The sequence below is a fragment of the Emys orbicularis genome, chromosome 7, assembly GCF_028017835.1.
Source record: "Emys orbicularis isolate rEmyOrb1 chromosome 7, rEmyOrb1.hap1, whole genome shotgun sequence".
NCBI lineage: Eukaryota > Metazoa > Chordata > Testudines > Emydidae > Emys > Emys orbicularis.
Window position 1 is genome coordinate 78,468,876 of NC_088689.1, and position 16,626 is coordinate 78,485,501.

Sequence of the window (16,626 nt, forward strand, 5' to 3'; positions counted from 1 at the left end):
GCTGCAGAATCCAGGTGTTCTTTTCTAGTCTATACCATGGTGTCCACGAAACTCTTGTACTGCAAGTGCCACGTGTCTTTCTCTGCTGCTCTGACTGGCTTTCATGCCACTCTCATTTCAGATCAGATATTAGAGGGGCGACTTGGTCCCTCTACTGTGGTGTTGGACCACACCAGTGGTTTTGAGGGACTCCTCCTGGTTGATGATGACCTACTTGGGGTGAGTGTGACAAGGAGTACAGTGTGTGTGGAATGGCCCATGGGGATTTAAAGGTCTCTCTTCAGGCCTGTGTTGTCCCCTTGCAACATGTTCTTCAAAGCAAATCCCCCCTGCCGCCGTTTTGGTGTGTTGTTAAATGATGCTCTGGGAGGCTGTAATACTCCTGAGTGAAACAGATTCTCCAAGAGGAGGAGTTCTGGCAGTGCCTTCAAACTGCATTTCGGGCAAGCTGCTCCTGCTCTGGTGGTATTGCATAGTCTGTATGAGATTCTGAGGTGGTTCTCAATTGTTTTTTGAAGTCACCTCGAGGTTGCATTGCACTTAGCCTGTATTCTGTGATACCCTGGTGCTGCAGGTTCAGTCAGTGAAAGATCAAACAAAAATCAAAAGCAGCATGCAGGGCCATTGGGTAACCAGAGGTCTCTGGTCAGCAGGGGCCAGGCAGTTCCCTCATCGTTCCCTTCACTAGCCTGTTGTCCATTCTCACTCCCTGGTTCACTCCCAACATCCATTCCCTCTGCTCCTGCCATGGTGCTGTGGGAGCCCCCAACACTGCACTGACTTGTTCTCTCCTCCTTCACTTGCTCTACCCCATTGGCCAAGCAGCCCTGCTTCCTGCCACCCTCTGCCCCCCCATGGAGCCCTACTGCCTCCACTTACTGCAGCCTTTTCTCCCCCAGCACACTCATTGAAAGAGCAAACTGGCCCAGTCTGCTGGGATCTAGCAGATTCTCCACCTGCCTTCAACGATCCTGCCCCTCACTGCCCCCTTATGTCCCTTGCCCCATGCTTACACCTCTATCTCAATCTCTCGTTGTTCTTCCTCCTCGGTCCTTCTTGCTTTGCCCACCACCGCCCCATCTCTATCCTCCCCTGGATCTAGAGTGCGTTGTCAAACTGATGTGTGTGTAAATTGCCTGTCACTCCCTGAACCCACATCTCCTTGTCTGCCCTGAAATCAGGAGCCCCTTAGAGCATGGGTTGTCATTTCTCAGTGTCCGGAAAGAACCCGGTGGGAACCCTAATAAATACTCACTAGTCCTTGTCTCCAGGCTGTCTATACTGAACCTGTAACTTCATCCTAGCTTCACATGGCTTATCTAGGATCCAGACATTTCTCCCGCTCCTCCTTGTACTCTCAGCAGCACCTGCAGCAAGCTATATTTACTTGGTGGCTGCTGCTGCTGGGCCCTCCTGGTGCTGCTGAGCTCCTACTAAGCTCCTAATGTATTTGCAAACACCATGCGTTATGGGATGTATGCAATCCAGGTAGCTCCAAACTGTTTGCTGCTGAAGATCCTGGGAATTGATATGCTTCCTTTGATAGCAACTGTCTCCCTGACTTATGATGGAAAAGTCTCCCCTGTGACTTGGGCTGCATGCAGTGGGAAGTGCCAGTGGTGGGGCCTGGGCTGGGGGAATCTATGGGCCTGCCTCAGCTGTACAAATCTCCCTTGTTTGTTCCTTGGTTCAGGTGATTGGCCACAGCAACTTTGGCTCCATCAGGGCCACAACCTGCGTGTATAAAGGTAAGTGCAGTGAGTGGATGGTGTGGCTAGAGAGCCTGCCATGGCAGAAGGGAGTTACAGGTTACCCAGCTGGAGAGGCAAGGGTGTTTGTGATATGCTGCAGCCTCATCAAGCCTTTAAAACCCCAATCCTTCCACTTGGTCTGTGGGGATGGAAGGGAGGGAAGCCATTGTCTGATACCAAATGGGAGGAGTTGGCAGAGGGGGTTGGTCTTGACTTTAAGGTCCCCCGGACATCACATCCTCTCCTGCAGTGGCAGTGTAGCTGCCTGCTCTTCTGTTGCACTGAGCTTTTAGCCTGTGCTGTCTGGCTCTGTCATCCCTGCTCTTCTCCTCTCTCTTACAGGGAAATGGATCTACGAGGTGCTCATCTCCTCCCAAGGTCTCATGCAGATTGGCTGGTGCACTCTCAACTGCAGGTTTAATCAGGAGGTACTGTAACTGCACAGCTCTGCAGCTTGTTCCTGGCCTGCATGCCGAGGTGGGGGGCGTGTTCTGTTGTCTTAGTGCGCTAAAGCTGCTTCCCAGCACGTGTGTACACTGTAAATGTCACATCTTCATAAAATAATAAAGACCTCATAAAAGCGGTTTCTGCTGCATTTGCAGACTAGGGTACAGTGCAGGTGTCCTCCAAATCCCTCGTGTGTTATGTGCTCATGCTGGATACACAACTGGGGACAGCAAATGCTGCATCTCAGGATACATAGGGCTCCCTGCTGCTCTCTCCTCTGGCACCCTGTTAGCATGATATACAGGGCTGATGGGAACAGTGGTGGCATCTGGGCCTCAACATGGTTCTTGCCAACAGATGCTACATGGCTTCTCAGGCTGGCATAAGCAAAGCCTGGTAACTTTTGCCAGGCATTTGGGGGCTGTTTGTTTCACTTGGAGTCTGGCCTGCCTGTTTTCAGTTTGTCCTTGAATGTTGATGTGTGATTGGCAGGGGGGACGGGGAGCAGCTGGTGGTGTCTCACTGGCTAGAGTGTTGGGTGTGTGGTTTGCTCCTGTTCTTTTTTTTGGGTTGAAGGTCAGTGGGGTGGTGGTCTGTAAAAAGGCATAGGAAGTGGGAGTGCAAGTGCCACTGGGTAACAGGATCTTTGCAGGTGCTGTAGGAGTGCAGAGAGCAATCTGCTGCTGCCCTGGGAGGATCACAGGTGATGCTCTGTGTTAGACTACAGATCTGGGGGCTGTGTGTGTCAATTACTAGAATTCTGGTCCAACGCTCTTTTCCTTCCCCCAGCAGAGTGCTCATGCTGCTGAGTGCCAGAAAGCCCACTTTCTCTGCCCCATGGCTTTGCTCCCATTGCAGTGGCTGCCCCTCTGGGTGTGAGGTGCTTGGGATGGGCTCCTTGCGCCCAGACAGCTTGACTCTATTCTTGGCCTCCTCTCTATGCAGGAGGGGGTTGGAGACACTCCGGATTCGTATGCATATGATGGAAACAGGGTGCGCAAGTGGAATGTCACCACCACCAACTACGGTAAAGTAAGTGCCTGCGCTCAGTGGCTCCCAAGAGGGAGCTCCCCTTTGCTCTTGGGCCTTCCCACTAGGTCACAAGTTAGGTCGCTAGTGGAGCACTGTGATTGCCGGGTCTAGCATTCCCCAGCTGCAGTGATGAGCTCTGCAGAAGCCTTAATTGGCATCGGCAGTGACACGGAGGTGTTGAGAGGAGCAGGCTCTGCAGGAGGGTGTGCAGCAGTTAGCAGAGCCCCGAGAGGCAGTGCTGCTCTCAAACCAAACTGAACCCCATCATCGTCTTTGTGAATGTCAGCTGGGGAAGAGCTGCTCTTTCCTTTGGGCAGGGGAAGAGAAGAGCTAGCAGAGCCATGTTCCCTTTAAAAGGGAAGGAAGAAGGTGGTCCCCTGGACTTTGTAAAACACTCCTGAGTAGTTTGGCGAAACAAGGGGCCAGCCCCAGGTGAGCTTGGGGATGCAGGCAGCCTGATGATCACTGACCTGTGCTCCTGGTAGCACATTGCACCCTTACAGCACCTACGTATTCAGACCTAGCTGCTTGGCCATCTAGTTTAGTTCAGTTCACTGAGCAGCTGCTGATGGGAATGAACCTCAGCTTGGCGCTGTTACTGCTCTTGGGAGGGCACCATTTGGATTGCTCCTTGTTAAACAGTGCTGCTGCCCTGTGGCTAATTCTGCTGGGTTTGTGGGTCTGACACAGCCACGGTCCTACGCATAAACCTAGTGATGGCCAACAAGGAGAGCCTCTGAGTGTTGTGTGCACAACTGTGCAGAGGTGGCTGACGATGCTGTGTGAGCTTCTGTGGGAAGGAGAAGTCCCGTGCTTTTCTCACTAGACTTGGCCAAAAAAGGTTGTTGGAAAACAACCCAAATTGTTCTCTTTGCAAAACTGAAATCTTCACTGTGAAAACTTCTGATTTCTGTCAGGAAAGTCAGAATGAGTGGTCCTGGCTGTGCCTGCCTGCAAGGCTCATTCTTAGAGAGACAATGATTCTATGATTCTAAGGTGGGTGAGATCATATCTCTTATTGACCAATTTCTGTTGCGGACTGAGACAGGCTTCTCAGGTCTGTGAAATGTACTCCAAGTGCCACAGCTAAATACAAGATGGAACAGATTATTGAAGTAAACACATTTCAAGGGACCATTCAAGGTGAAGTGGCCTGTTAACAGCCCTCCATTCATAGGGAGGAAAGGAAGGGCATGGGGAGCAGCTGGGGGAGGTTGGTAGTGGGTTATAGATTATTGTAATAAGCCATAAATCCAGTATCTCTATTCAGCCCATGATTTTTAGAGCCTAGCAAAGTTATGAATTTAAGCTCCCAGGCTTGTCTTTTGAGGGAATTGTGCAGGCTTCTTTGAGGATGAGGACTGAGAGGTCGGATATAGAGTGATCACTTTGGGAAAAGTGTTCACCCACAGGTGCTTGGGTGTGTTTTGTCTTTGGAAGGCTCTTGTCAGCTTCGCTTTCTGCAAATGAAATTGACACAAGCTTTTCCGGGGGGCTGCTGAGACATAGTGCCTGGGAGCACAGTGCCTGGTCCCCCACCAGCTCTGGGAGGCAGAGCCTCCCACTGTACAGACTACCCTGAGGTGAGGGACCCCAGTTTTCCATGGTGTCTGACTCTAGGGCAGCCTGGCTTTTCCAGAGCTTCCAGGGCCCCTGCTGTGGATCGGGGAGCCCTGACTCTAACTGGGGGTGGCTCCAGGGGCCCTGGAAGCTCCTGAGAACCTTGGATTGAGCCCAGACTTACAGGGCTTCCCAAACTGCCTGCTGAGAAACCAGGAGCTTGGAAGCCCTGAGACTTTCTTGGGATCTGTGACAGCACTGCCATGTGGACTGCCCTGGGCCAGGGACCCCCAGGGCTTCCAGACTCGTGGGCAGTGGGCTCCCTAAACTGACACTAGTGTTTGTTTTGGAAACATGTCCGTGTTACTGAAATGAATTTGGTGTGTGTGTGTGTGTGGGGGGGGGATTTCTGGTTCATGGGACACTTACACAAATTTTGATTCATTCCTTTTTGTAATGAAACCAAATTGCAAAAATGCAAAATTTCCCATAAACCCCATGTTTTGGCCAGTTTTTCTCTTCCCAGTCCAAGAGTCTGGGATAGGTATCTGGTCCTGCTCTGGTTTGGGAATATCTAATGGGAAGCTGGTCGAACACCTGGATAAGCCTCTAAACCTTTTCCTTCTCTTTGTGCAGTCCTGGGCGGCAGGAGACATCGTCAGCTGTCTGATAGACCTGGATGAGGGGACCATTGCTTTCTGCCTGTAAGCATCTTTGCAGGGCTCCCTGCTGCATTGACTAGCCCTGCTTAGTGTAAATATTCCTCTTTCCTCTATTCTCAGCAGATGCTGCCAGGCCTTGGTTGAGCTCCTCCTGGCAACCGCCAGGAATATTGTACTCCCATGGCTGAATTCTTGGCCAAAGTAGCAGCTTGGTAGGGTACTTACCCTTTCTCCCTGGCTCCTAATAGGCATGGAACCCACATGGTTTACTTCTGAGCATGACTTAAAGCACGGGTAGGCAACCTATGGCACGCGTGCGAAAGGCGGCACGCGAGCTGATTTGCAGTGGCACTCACACTGCCCGGGTCCTGGCCACCGGTCCAGGGGGCTCTGCATTTTAATTTAATTTTAAATGAAGCCTCTTAAACATTTTAAAAACCTTATTTACTTTACATACAACATAGTTTAGTTATATATTATAGACTTATAGAAAGAGACCTTCTAAAAACATTAAAATGTATTACTGGCACGCCAAACCTTAAATTAGAGTGAATAAATGAAGACTCGGCACACCACTTCTGAAAGGTTGCTGACCCCTGACTTAAAGGGTCTGTCTTTGGTGCAGAGCTAACACAGGTGAATGGCGCTTGGGTTAACCTAGCCCAGATGTGAGCAGCCACACTGCGAAGACCTGGTCAAGTTATTGGGTCCACACCTAAGTTCCCTCTAAGCTGCGCAGTCGCACAGCAGCCTATTAAGTGCCGTGCAGGCACTCAGGGCTGTGGCAGGGAGAGATGCCTCTTCCCCAGCCCTGGGCCTGCCGTCGCTGGGGCAGAGGCGCCCCTCCCCGCTGACCCGGGCCTGCTGCGGCCGGGGGAGAGGTGCCCCTCCCCACTGGCCCCAGCCCAGCCCCGGGCCTGCCGCAGCTGGTGGAGAGGCGCCTATTCTCCCCAGCCCAGGTGCTGATGCAGGGAGAGAGAGCTGGGGGAAGTCCTCTTTCCCTGCTGTAGCTCTGGGGCAGCCTGTCCTGCACCCGAAACCCCTCATTCCTGGCCCCACCCCAGAGCCTGCAACCCCAGCTGGAGCCCCCACGCTCTGAACCCCTTGGCACCACCCCCACCACGTGAATTTTGTGACACATCACCTCCATATTGGTGCACATAACAAAATTTGTTCCGCACATGTGTGGGGGGAAAATTAGAGGGAACACTGGTCCACACTGGTGCTGCACTCCTCCGAGTGTGTTGCTAGGACTACTGGGGGCATATCCCATGGTTCTTAGCACTGCAGTAAGCTGAGATGCTCTGATCGTTTTGCAGTGAGTCATGGGAGAACTTGTCTGTCCTGGGCACATGAGGAATTGTGGGAAGGTATTGGAGTACTATTGGCATAAACCTGCTTCCTTACTGCAAACTGGGTGGGTTACAAGCCCAAGTGAAAGCAGCACCTGGGCTTTAGCCTATAGCCCCAGATGAGCTAGCTGGTCTGGGTTGAAAGCTCTGTCAAATGTAGGTCAGAGGTTTGTTTGTATATGGGAGCCAGGTTAACTTTGTAGTGAAGACAGCTTAAAGCCCAGGGGTTCAGGCTGTGCCCTCAGGAGTGGGGCAGTGCCACTAGGCAGGCTAGGCGTGGTGGGGAATCACTCAGGTTCTCAGGGCTCTGGGTCAGGTGTCTGTGGCGTTGCATGGAGTTCTGCACCATCGCAATATTGCACTTGTGAAAACTCCCCCTGCCCCATTCCATGGACTCCCCTGCAGCAGTAGCTATCTGACAGATGCAGAGCTGTTGCAGGCACGCAAAGTGGTGAGCAGAGGGACTGTGCTAATGGGAAGGGCAAGTCTGCATCAGATCTTGGTTTTAAACTTCTAAAAGGCTGGTACAAAGCTAGAGAACTAGATGTAGGTGAGTGCTGGAATTAGCTGTTAAAGGGAGCTGCAAAGCAGACTGCGAATGGGGCTTGTTCTTTGCACTGTCTAGTGACTACAGAAAGCCTGAAAAGTGTCTTTAGAAACACTTTTTTTTTTCTGCTTGTGTTTTCCATGAAAAATTCCATTCGTGTCTAGCCTGGAAGACTCTGGGGCTGGAGAGCTAGTAAAATAATAGTGCATGATGCCGGAGAGTGAAAGTTGAGTGAGTGAGGAAAGGGAGCTCCAGTCAGACTGTCTAATGCTGCTGTAAATTGAACAGCTGTTTATCTTCAGTGACTTTGTTAAAGAGTCTATCCCCAGCCCTCTGATTAAAGGGTGAGAGTTCCAAATATGCCACCCACACCCCCAGCCATCCTGTGTGGGGGAGGGGTGGTGGTAGGGGAACCCTTGCAAGCTGCCTTTGGGCCTTTTTTGCTGCGTTCCAATGGATAATCTCTTGGGGGGAAAAAAAAAAAAATCCCTTGAAGGTCACCTTTAAACTCAGTCCCAGGCAGCTATGTGGCGAAGGGTAGATGAGCTCCCCCTTCTGGGGCACTTAGGGTGTAACAGCCTGCAATCCTGTTCCCGTTGAGTGTGAGGCACTTTCTCCGGGGCCAGGGCAAGTTGGGGGTTGCTGGGCTTGGCTCTATGACAGCTGGTTGATTGGCAAAACAGGCCCAGTGGAGTGTGGCAGTATTCTCTCCAGGGAATGGGAATCTCCGGTGTGGAGCAAACTGCTGCTGGGTGCCGGCCAGAGGCGGGGAGTCCAGAAAGTGATGGGCGTTTCTGATGCGCGGCAAGGACTGAATGCAGGTGCTTTGTGGAGAAGATGCTCTAAGGCTGCACAGTAGTACAGACTGCAGGTGTGTGAACTGCAGTGTCCACCAAAGTACTGCACTGTAGCTGCAGTGTGGACGCTGCTGGCATGAACTGCAAGGTGCCTAGTTTGCTCTGTACACACAAGACTACGTTAATGTGAAATAGAATAATGGAAGCATAGGACTGGAAGGGACTTCGAGAGGTTATCTAGTCCAGTCTCCTGCACTCATGGCAGGACTAAGTTCACGTCAGCATGGTCCAGTGCAGTTACATCACAGCACTTCAATGCATGCTGCAGTTTGCACCCCTGTAGTCCACATGAGGGACTGTGTAGACAAGCCCTTAGCTTCCCAGTCGGAATGGGAACAGCTCATGGCCCCTCCCTCCTAATTACATTGGCACCAGGGTTTGCTTCCTCCTGCTGGGAACTGGGAGTAGCACCATGAGAACACATTGCTGTTGGACCTGGTGGGCAAAGCACAGAGCACTTTCTGGCCCTGAAAAGTAAAGCCTATGGAGGGGCTGACGTTGAGAGTTCAGGGGCGCTGTGGGTGCCCAGCATCTGCAGACCAGGCCCTGCTGGAGTCCGGCTAGGCACAGGGCCTCTACTGGGGGGGGGAACGTCCTTCACCCAGGCGTGTCTGTTTTCAGTATTCCTTGCTAAACCGGTTAGCAAAGTGTTACCCTGCAATGCCTGTCCCAGTGCTAACATGGTCTGTCTGTGACATCCCTCACGTTCCCACCCCGCAGGCCCACAGCCATGGCTCTGGAGAAAATCCTCTTCAACATAACTTGCTTGATTTTGATGCTGGGTTCTTGTTGTGCTTGCTGACTGCAGGGACCTTGGCAGCATCGATTATGCCCAGGCCTGCCAATCTGTGTTGGAGACGGGGCAGCTTGTAGCCAGCATCAGCAGCTCATCTGCAGCTGCCTTGCTGCTCCAGCTGCACTTCCGGCTCCCTGGCTTCAATTCTACCTCTCTGACCCCCGCATTGCCTGGCACTATAGATCTGTGCAGGGAGCATACACTGGGGACCAAGAGGCAGCTGAAGGCAGGTCCCAGCCAGGCAGGGGGACAGGAAACCGGATGTGGGCAGCCTGATCAGCTGTGGAATTCACCCTGTGCTGCAAGTTGAATGCTGTGGCTGAGGAATCTGAGATCTGCGGGGCCCTGACATAGATGAACAGGGCAAATCACACCCGCTGAGTGTTATCTGTGGTGTATTGGATACCATTATTGCTACACATTCTGTTCATGTTTTCAGGGTTACCTCAGCACTAAAAAGGCTAGACACACATTTTCTGAATGAGATTCTGGAGCGCACGTCTGGTATGGATTCATGGGCCCCTGGTGCTTGGCGGTGATTTCCGTATCTGCCAGTGCACATCTCCCCCTTGCTGTGTGATCACAGTAAATAAGAGAAGTCTCTGGTCTATTGCCTCCTCCTCCAAACATGGTCTCTGAGATGGATCAACCACTAACCTCTTCCAGGCTAGTTAAGCCCCATGGAGGTTGTCTCTTCTTTCAGGAATGGTGTGTCTCTGGGAACAGCTTTCGATAACATCACCAGGGGAGCTGGCATGGCGTACTTCCCCGCTATCAGCCTCTCCTTTAAAGAATCAGTCGCTTTTAACTTCGGCAGCCGCCCACTCCGATATCCTTTCACAGTAAGCCTGGGGGAAGAACAGCCGGCACCTAGACCATTCTGGGTGAGGGGTGCTGAGTGCACAGCCAAACTCTGCAATCCATGATCCTGCCCTCGCTCATCCTGCTCAGATGCGCTCTTCGCTGTCCCTAGGGTGGGAAGTTAAGCAGGGGTGGCAATACGAAGGGCCTTCTCCTGTACTGGGGGTGTTTCACTTTGCTCTGAAGTGAAGTGGGTATAATGCTGCCTCAGCTGTAGGCTGACTGGTCTTTAGTGCCAAGACCCCTTCACTGTATCTTACTCTAAGTGTAGAAGTCCCAAAGGGGCCAGGAGTATGGGCCCCCTTTGCTATGGGCCCTTCCCATCCTCCACTCTGGGCTGAGGGTGCTCTAATGTATCTCCTAGCATGGCAAAACTGCCTCACACATTGGTGGGTGGGTTGGGAATGGCAGCCCATAGCTGTGTGGCTCTCTGGTCTGAGGAGCCCAGAGGTGATCTCAGTCACTGAGATGCAGAAGAGGGTCCTAGCAGTAGTTCAGTGAGCAAAGTCTGAAATACTTGTACTTCCTTGTGGCCTCTTGGAATGTCTGCGCCCTGCTTGCCACGCAGACTTGCAAGCATGGGGTGGCCTCAAGCTCTGACCAGAGACTATATGGACTGTATAATACAGCACATGCATGGCAGTCTCCTTGCAGAGCCAGTGGGACAGGTCTTCTGTTGCGTTCTGGCTAGTAGACTTTTCTTAACACTCCAGCACTTATCCGGTGGAGGGATATCACCCCCTGCAGGACCCGCCCAGCATGGACCTGGTGGAAGCTCACAAGCTGTTGGGCTATCTGAAGAATGTTATTCACATTGGGATAGACGTGTTGGTAAGTTGGCATCATCAGGTTAGTGAGGCTAAGATTCTAGGAAATTTATGCTGCTGCCTTCCCTCTGCCTGCCGCTTTAAAATCTCTTAAAACTCTGAGGATACTCCCTACCTTCAGAGGTATGTGCTTGTGGGGGCTCCTGTGACTTGGTGACTCCTAATTGCCTATCACTCAAAAGTTGTAATAGGTCATCTCTAGCTTGTTTAAAATATTTTTTGTTTGCAGTGGTGTTGTAGCCATGTTGGTCCCAGGACATTAGAGAGACAAGGTGAGTGAGGTCATGTCTCTTCCACCAACAGAAGCTGGTCCAGTAAGAGAGAAGTTTTCGAACTGCACAGAGGAGTTCTTCAGGTCTGGGAAAGGTCCTCAGTGTCGCAGCTAAATACAAGGTGGAACAGATTAAACATGAGGGGTTAACACACATTGCAAGAAACCACTTTAAACAAAGTGGTCAATTAATACCTCTGCAGTATCAGAAGTGAGCTCCCCACAGACCAGGACCCACAACTCAGAGGCACCAGACTCTGGCAGAATAAAGGATGCAAAACCTGCAGACATAGCTCCACCGTTAAGATGATCAGTACCCCCATAACACTTTTTAGGATCCATGGGTCCTACATATGTCTATCACAACCTGTGGTATACCTCATCCCATGCATCAAATGCTCCACAACACCAATGTGGGCAAGCTTGCACAGAAAAATGATAAAAGACCAAAACACCCTCGCACTTGTGGGGAATGCCTTTCCCAAAGCGATCTCTCAATGTCTGACCTCTCAGGCCTCATCCTCAAAGGAAACCTGCACAACACCTTCAAAAAATGAGCTTGGGAACATAAATTCATAACTCTGCTGGACTCAAAGTCCTGGTCTACATGCAAAGTTGGGTCTTTTAAGCTGCCTTGTGTTGACCTAGTTGTGCATGTGTCTACACTTAAGCGTGTGTCCTACTGATGTAAGCACCCTGTTACAGCAACACAGCATCACCACTTTCCCAAGGGGCACTGAGCCATGGTCGATTGTATGGAGGTGGCTGCAGCATGAATGTAGACACTGCATTACTTATGTCTACCCTAACAGTCCTCCAGCAGCCGTCCCACAATGCCTGACACTGACTGCTCTGGTCACGATTGTGAACTCCACTGCCCAGGGGTCACAGAGACCGGAAGGCCCCCCACTACATCTTTAAAGCCGTGTGAATTTTTGAAATGTCTTTGCTTGATTGGCTTGACGAGCACATCAAGCAGCTCTCTATTGTGTGCAACTGCCCAACTCACCATGCCAGCTACGTGCTCCAGACATTCTGGCTTGGAGTAGACAGGGAGCTATTGGATTCCTGGGCCTGTGGGGAGAAGAGGCTCTGCAGGCACAGCTACGGACCAGTAGTAGAAATCTGGACATCCATGAGCAGATTGTATGGGGGATGCAGGAGAAGGGGTATGACAAGGACCAGCACCATGCTGTGTGAAAGTGTAAGAATGCAACAGCTGTATCAGAAGGCCAGGGAGGCCAACAGTCAATCCATTGCCAAGCTGTAGACCTGCCGCTTTTACATACTCTGCGGAGACCCCATCACCACCCCACAGACCATCAGGGATACCTCCAAGGAGCCTGAGCCATAGGCCCCTGACGTGAACAGTGAGGAGGTGGAGGAAGAAGAGGATGGGGAATGTGTGACTGGGGGGTCCAGATATGCCACGAGCCAGGACCTGTTTGAGATTCCACTGCAGTCCCAGCTTTCGAGCATGGGCGAGCCCGATGTAGGGGAAGGAACCTCAGGTAAGTGTGTAATTGTATTTCCCATTACAATGCTATACCGATGGTGCTCCCATCTTAACAGGACACAACTATCAACTTTTCATTAATTTACTTGTACAAGAAGAGGTAGCGGTGGAACAAAGAGGTAGCATTATCATCTGCTTTTCAGTGCCCTGTAGAGTTAAGCAAGGGTGGTGGGGGGTGGGGGGGTACGCCAAGCAGTTTATGTACACAGGGATGTTCCTTGAATCTTCCTGAGAGATTTTGGTGAAACTTTCATGGAGGTTCTCTGCAATCCTCTCCCAAAGGTTTCTAGGGATGACGGCCTTATTACTTCCTCCTCGGTAGGACACTTCCCACTGCACTCAGCAATAACTTCAGCAGGCACCATTTATTTGCCTCAGTCTTCACAGACTAGGTCAGCTCCCAGACTACTGCACTGGGCAGCACAGTATGGAGAGGAGGTGAGCAGCCCTCAGTGGTGAAAGAACAGGTTCAGGACTATTTAGAAAAGCTGGACATGCACAAGTCCATGGGGCCGAATGCAATGCACCCAAGGGAGTTGGCTGATGTGATTGCAGAGCCATTGGCCATTATCTTTGAAAACTCGTGGTGATCGGGGGAGGTCCTGGACGATTGGAACAAGGCAAATATAGTGCCCATCTTTAAAAAAGGGAAGAAGGAGAATCCGGGAAATACAGACTGGTCAGCCTCACCTCAGTCCCTGGAAAAATCATGGAGCAGGTCCTCAAGGAATCCATTTTGAAGCACTTGGAGGAGAGGAAGGTGATCAGGAACAGTCAACATGGATTCACCAAGGGCAAGTCATGCCTGACCAACCTGATTGCCTTCTATGATGAGATAACTGGCTCTGTGGATATGGGGAAAGCAGTGGACGTGATATACCTTGACTTTAGCAAAGCTTTTGATACGGTCTCCCACAGTATTCTTGCCAGCAAGTTAAAAAAGTATGGATTGGATGGATGGACTATAAGGTGGATAGAAAGCTGGCTAGATCATCGGGCTCAACAGGTAGTGATCAACGGCTCGATGTCTAGTTGGCAGCCAGTATCAAGCTGAGTGCCCCAGGGGTCTGTCCTGGAGCCAGTTTTGTTCAGCATCTTTATGTAATGATCTGGATGATGGGATGGATTACACCGGGGTTCTCAAACTGGGGGTTGGGACCTCTCGGGGGGTTGTGAGGTGGTTTTATGGGGGGTTGCGAGCTGTCAGCCTCCACCCCAAACCCCGCTTTGCGTCCAGCATTTATAATGGTGTTAAATATATTTTAAAGTGTTTTTAATTTATAAGGGGGGTTGCACTCAGGGGCTTGCTATGTGAAAGGGGTCACCAGTACAAAAGTTTGAGAACCACTGGATTACACCCTCAGCAAGTTTTCTAATGACACTAAGCTGGGGGGAGAGGTAGATATGCTCGAGGGTAGGGATACGGTCCAGAGTGATCTAGACAAATTGGAGGATTGGGCCAAAATAAATCTGATGAGGTTCAACAAGGGCAAGAGCAGCGTCCTGCACTTAGGACAGAAGAATCCCATGCACTGCTACCGGCTGGGAACCGACTGGCTAAGCAGCAGTTCTGCAGAAAAGGATCTGGGGATTACAGTGGATGAGAAGCTGGATATGAGTCAGCAGTGTGTCCTTGTTGCCAGGATGGCTAACGGCATATTGGGCTGCATTAGTAGGAGCATTGCCAGCAGATCGAGGGAAGTGATTATTTCCCTTTCTTCGGCACTGGTGAGGCCACATCTGGAGTATTGCGTCCATTTTTGGGCTCCCTACTACAGAAAGGATGTGGACAAATTGGAGAGAGTCCAGCGGAGGGCAACGAAAATGATTAGGGGGCTGGGGCACATGACTTATGAGGAGCGGCTGAAGGAACTGGGCTTATTTAGTCTGCAGAAGAGAAAAGTGGGGGGGGGGGGATTTGATAGCAGCCTTCAACTACCTGAAGGGGGGTTCCAAAGATGATGGAGCTAGGCTGTTCTCAATGTTGGTAGATGACAGAACAAGGAGCAATGATCTCAAGTTGCAGTGGGGGAGGTCTCAGTTGAATAGGAAAAACTATTTCACTAGGAGGGTGGTGAAGCACTGGAATGGGTTACCTAGGGAGGTGGTGGAATCTCCTTCCTTAGAGGTTTTTAAGGCCTGGCTTGACAAAGCCCTGGCTGGGATGTTTTAGTTTGGTTGGTCCTGCTTTGAGTAGAGGGTTGGACTAGATGACCTCCTCAAGTCTCTTTCATCCCTAATCTTCTATGATTCTATCTGGGTCTGGGTGGCTTCGTGATGCCAATAGCAGCTGTGCTCTGTGCCTTTTGTTAGCCTCAGGAGTGAGAGATCTGCTAAAATCACTATTGTGTCTGGAAAACTGCCAGTATTGAATGCCATTGCCCTGTACTCGGTTTCATGGAGCCAAGCAGTTCCCTCCGCATTTCGCTCACCCCTTGCGAGCCGTACTCACCGTGGCTGGTGCTGAGTGGGGAGTCGTGCACAAGCACTCCAAAGCAGAAGTGTCAATAAGCACAGACATTCTTGTTTAAAGCTTTAGGGGAGCAAGAGAAGGGATTTCTGAAGCTTAATGTTCACTTTCCATTGGGCCTATATCAACAGTGGTACTTGTGTGTGTTATCTGCCTCTGCTGCCGTTGTCGCCTTGTGGGGTTCCCACTCCATGCCTGCGGGACACCTGAGCTAGGTGAGGGGAAAGGAGGATCCGGAATGGCATGTTCAGTGAGATCCTGCAAGCCAGTGCTGCATCAGAGTGTGAGCACAGGGCCTGGAGGGTGAACACTGCAGACAGCCCGGAGAAGGAAGGAAAGTCCCAGGAGTCCCATCAGGAAAAGGAGAGGGAGATGCACCAGGATGCAATGGGCTTCTCTGGCAGCAAATATAGGTGCTGCAGACTTTTGTGGATCTACAGGTTCAACAATCCGGGGTTCGTCTCCCTTTGCAGTCAATGGAGAACTCCACTGCAGCACCTCCTGACATCCCCCAATATTCCACATGACATCAGGGGCTGAATCCCTACCCTACCACTCCACCCCGAGGGACATTAAGGACAACCTCGGCTTCATGTGCACTGACCTGTGATAGCCACGGTTGTTGTAGGTGTAGGTAAAATGGACATGAATGTTCTTTCCCCTTAAGTTTTGTTCCATTAATTTATTAAGTTTTTAGTGTATTTGCTTTTAAATGGCACAGGTTTCTTTGCACTGGGTTTGTGACTGAATAAAATCCGGTCTGGAAAATAATTCATCTTCATAAGTTCACAACATATGCTTACAGCCTGCCTAGCAGTTCTGAAAGCACCCACTTGTTACTGGTTTCAGAGTAGCAGCAGTGTTAGTCTGTATCCTCAAAAAGAACAGGAGTACTTGTGGCACCTTAGAAACTAACACATTTATTTGAGCATAAGCTTTTGTGGGCTACAGCCCACTTCTTCGGATGCATAGAATGGAACATACATTGAGGAGATATATATACACATACAGAGAGCATGAAAAGGTGGGAGTTGTCTTACCAACTCTGAGAGGCCAATTAAGTAAGAGAAAAAAACTTTTGAAGTGATAATCAAGATAGCTGGAATCATAATACTCAAAAACCAGTGGGAGAACACTTTAACCTGTCTGGCCATTCTATGACAGACCTGCGGGTGGCTATCTTAAAACAGAAAAACTTCAAAAACAGACTCCAATGAGAGACTGCTGAGCTGGAATTGATATGCAAACTAGACACAATCAACTCAGGATTAAATAAGGACTGGGAATGGCTGAGCCATTACAAACATTGAATCTATCTCCCCTTGTAAGTATTTTCACACTTGCTTCTTATCAAACTGTCTGTACTGAGCTATCTTGATTATCACTTCAAAAGTTTTTTTTCTCTTACTTAATTGGCCTCTCAGAGTTGGTAAGACAACTCCCACCTGTTCATGTCCTCTGTATGTGTGTATATATATCTCCTCAATATATGTTTCACTCTATATGCATCCGAAGAAGTGGGTTGTAGCCCACGAAAGCTTATGCTCTAATAAATTTGTTAGTCTCTAAGGTGCCACAAGTACTCCTGTTCTTTTTACTGATTTGGTGGTTCTTGTGGCTCTGGAAATGCCAGAGGATAGTTCATCCTGTACTTGCAATGCTTATGACAATAGTGCA

At 50.4% G+C, this 16,626-nt stretch overlaps 1 protein-coding gene across 1 annotated transcript in view; it reads left to right on the top strand.

The window, feature by feature from the left end:
- The window catches only part of RNF123 (ring finger protein 123), a 136,674-nt gene that overhangs the window by 18,038 nt on the left and 102,010 nt on the right, over positions 1-16,626 (top strand). Inside the window, 7 exon segments of the mRNA XM_065408775.1 lie at positions 122-219; positions 1,694-1,748; positions 2,094-2,179; positions 3,144-3,230; positions 5,427-5,494; positions 9,708-9,833; positions 10,582-10,696. Coding sequence (XP_065264847.1) covers positions 122-219; positions 1,694-1,748; positions 2,094-2,179; positions 3,144-3,230; positions 5,427-5,494; positions 9,708-9,833; positions 10,582-10,696 — 635 coding nt within the window.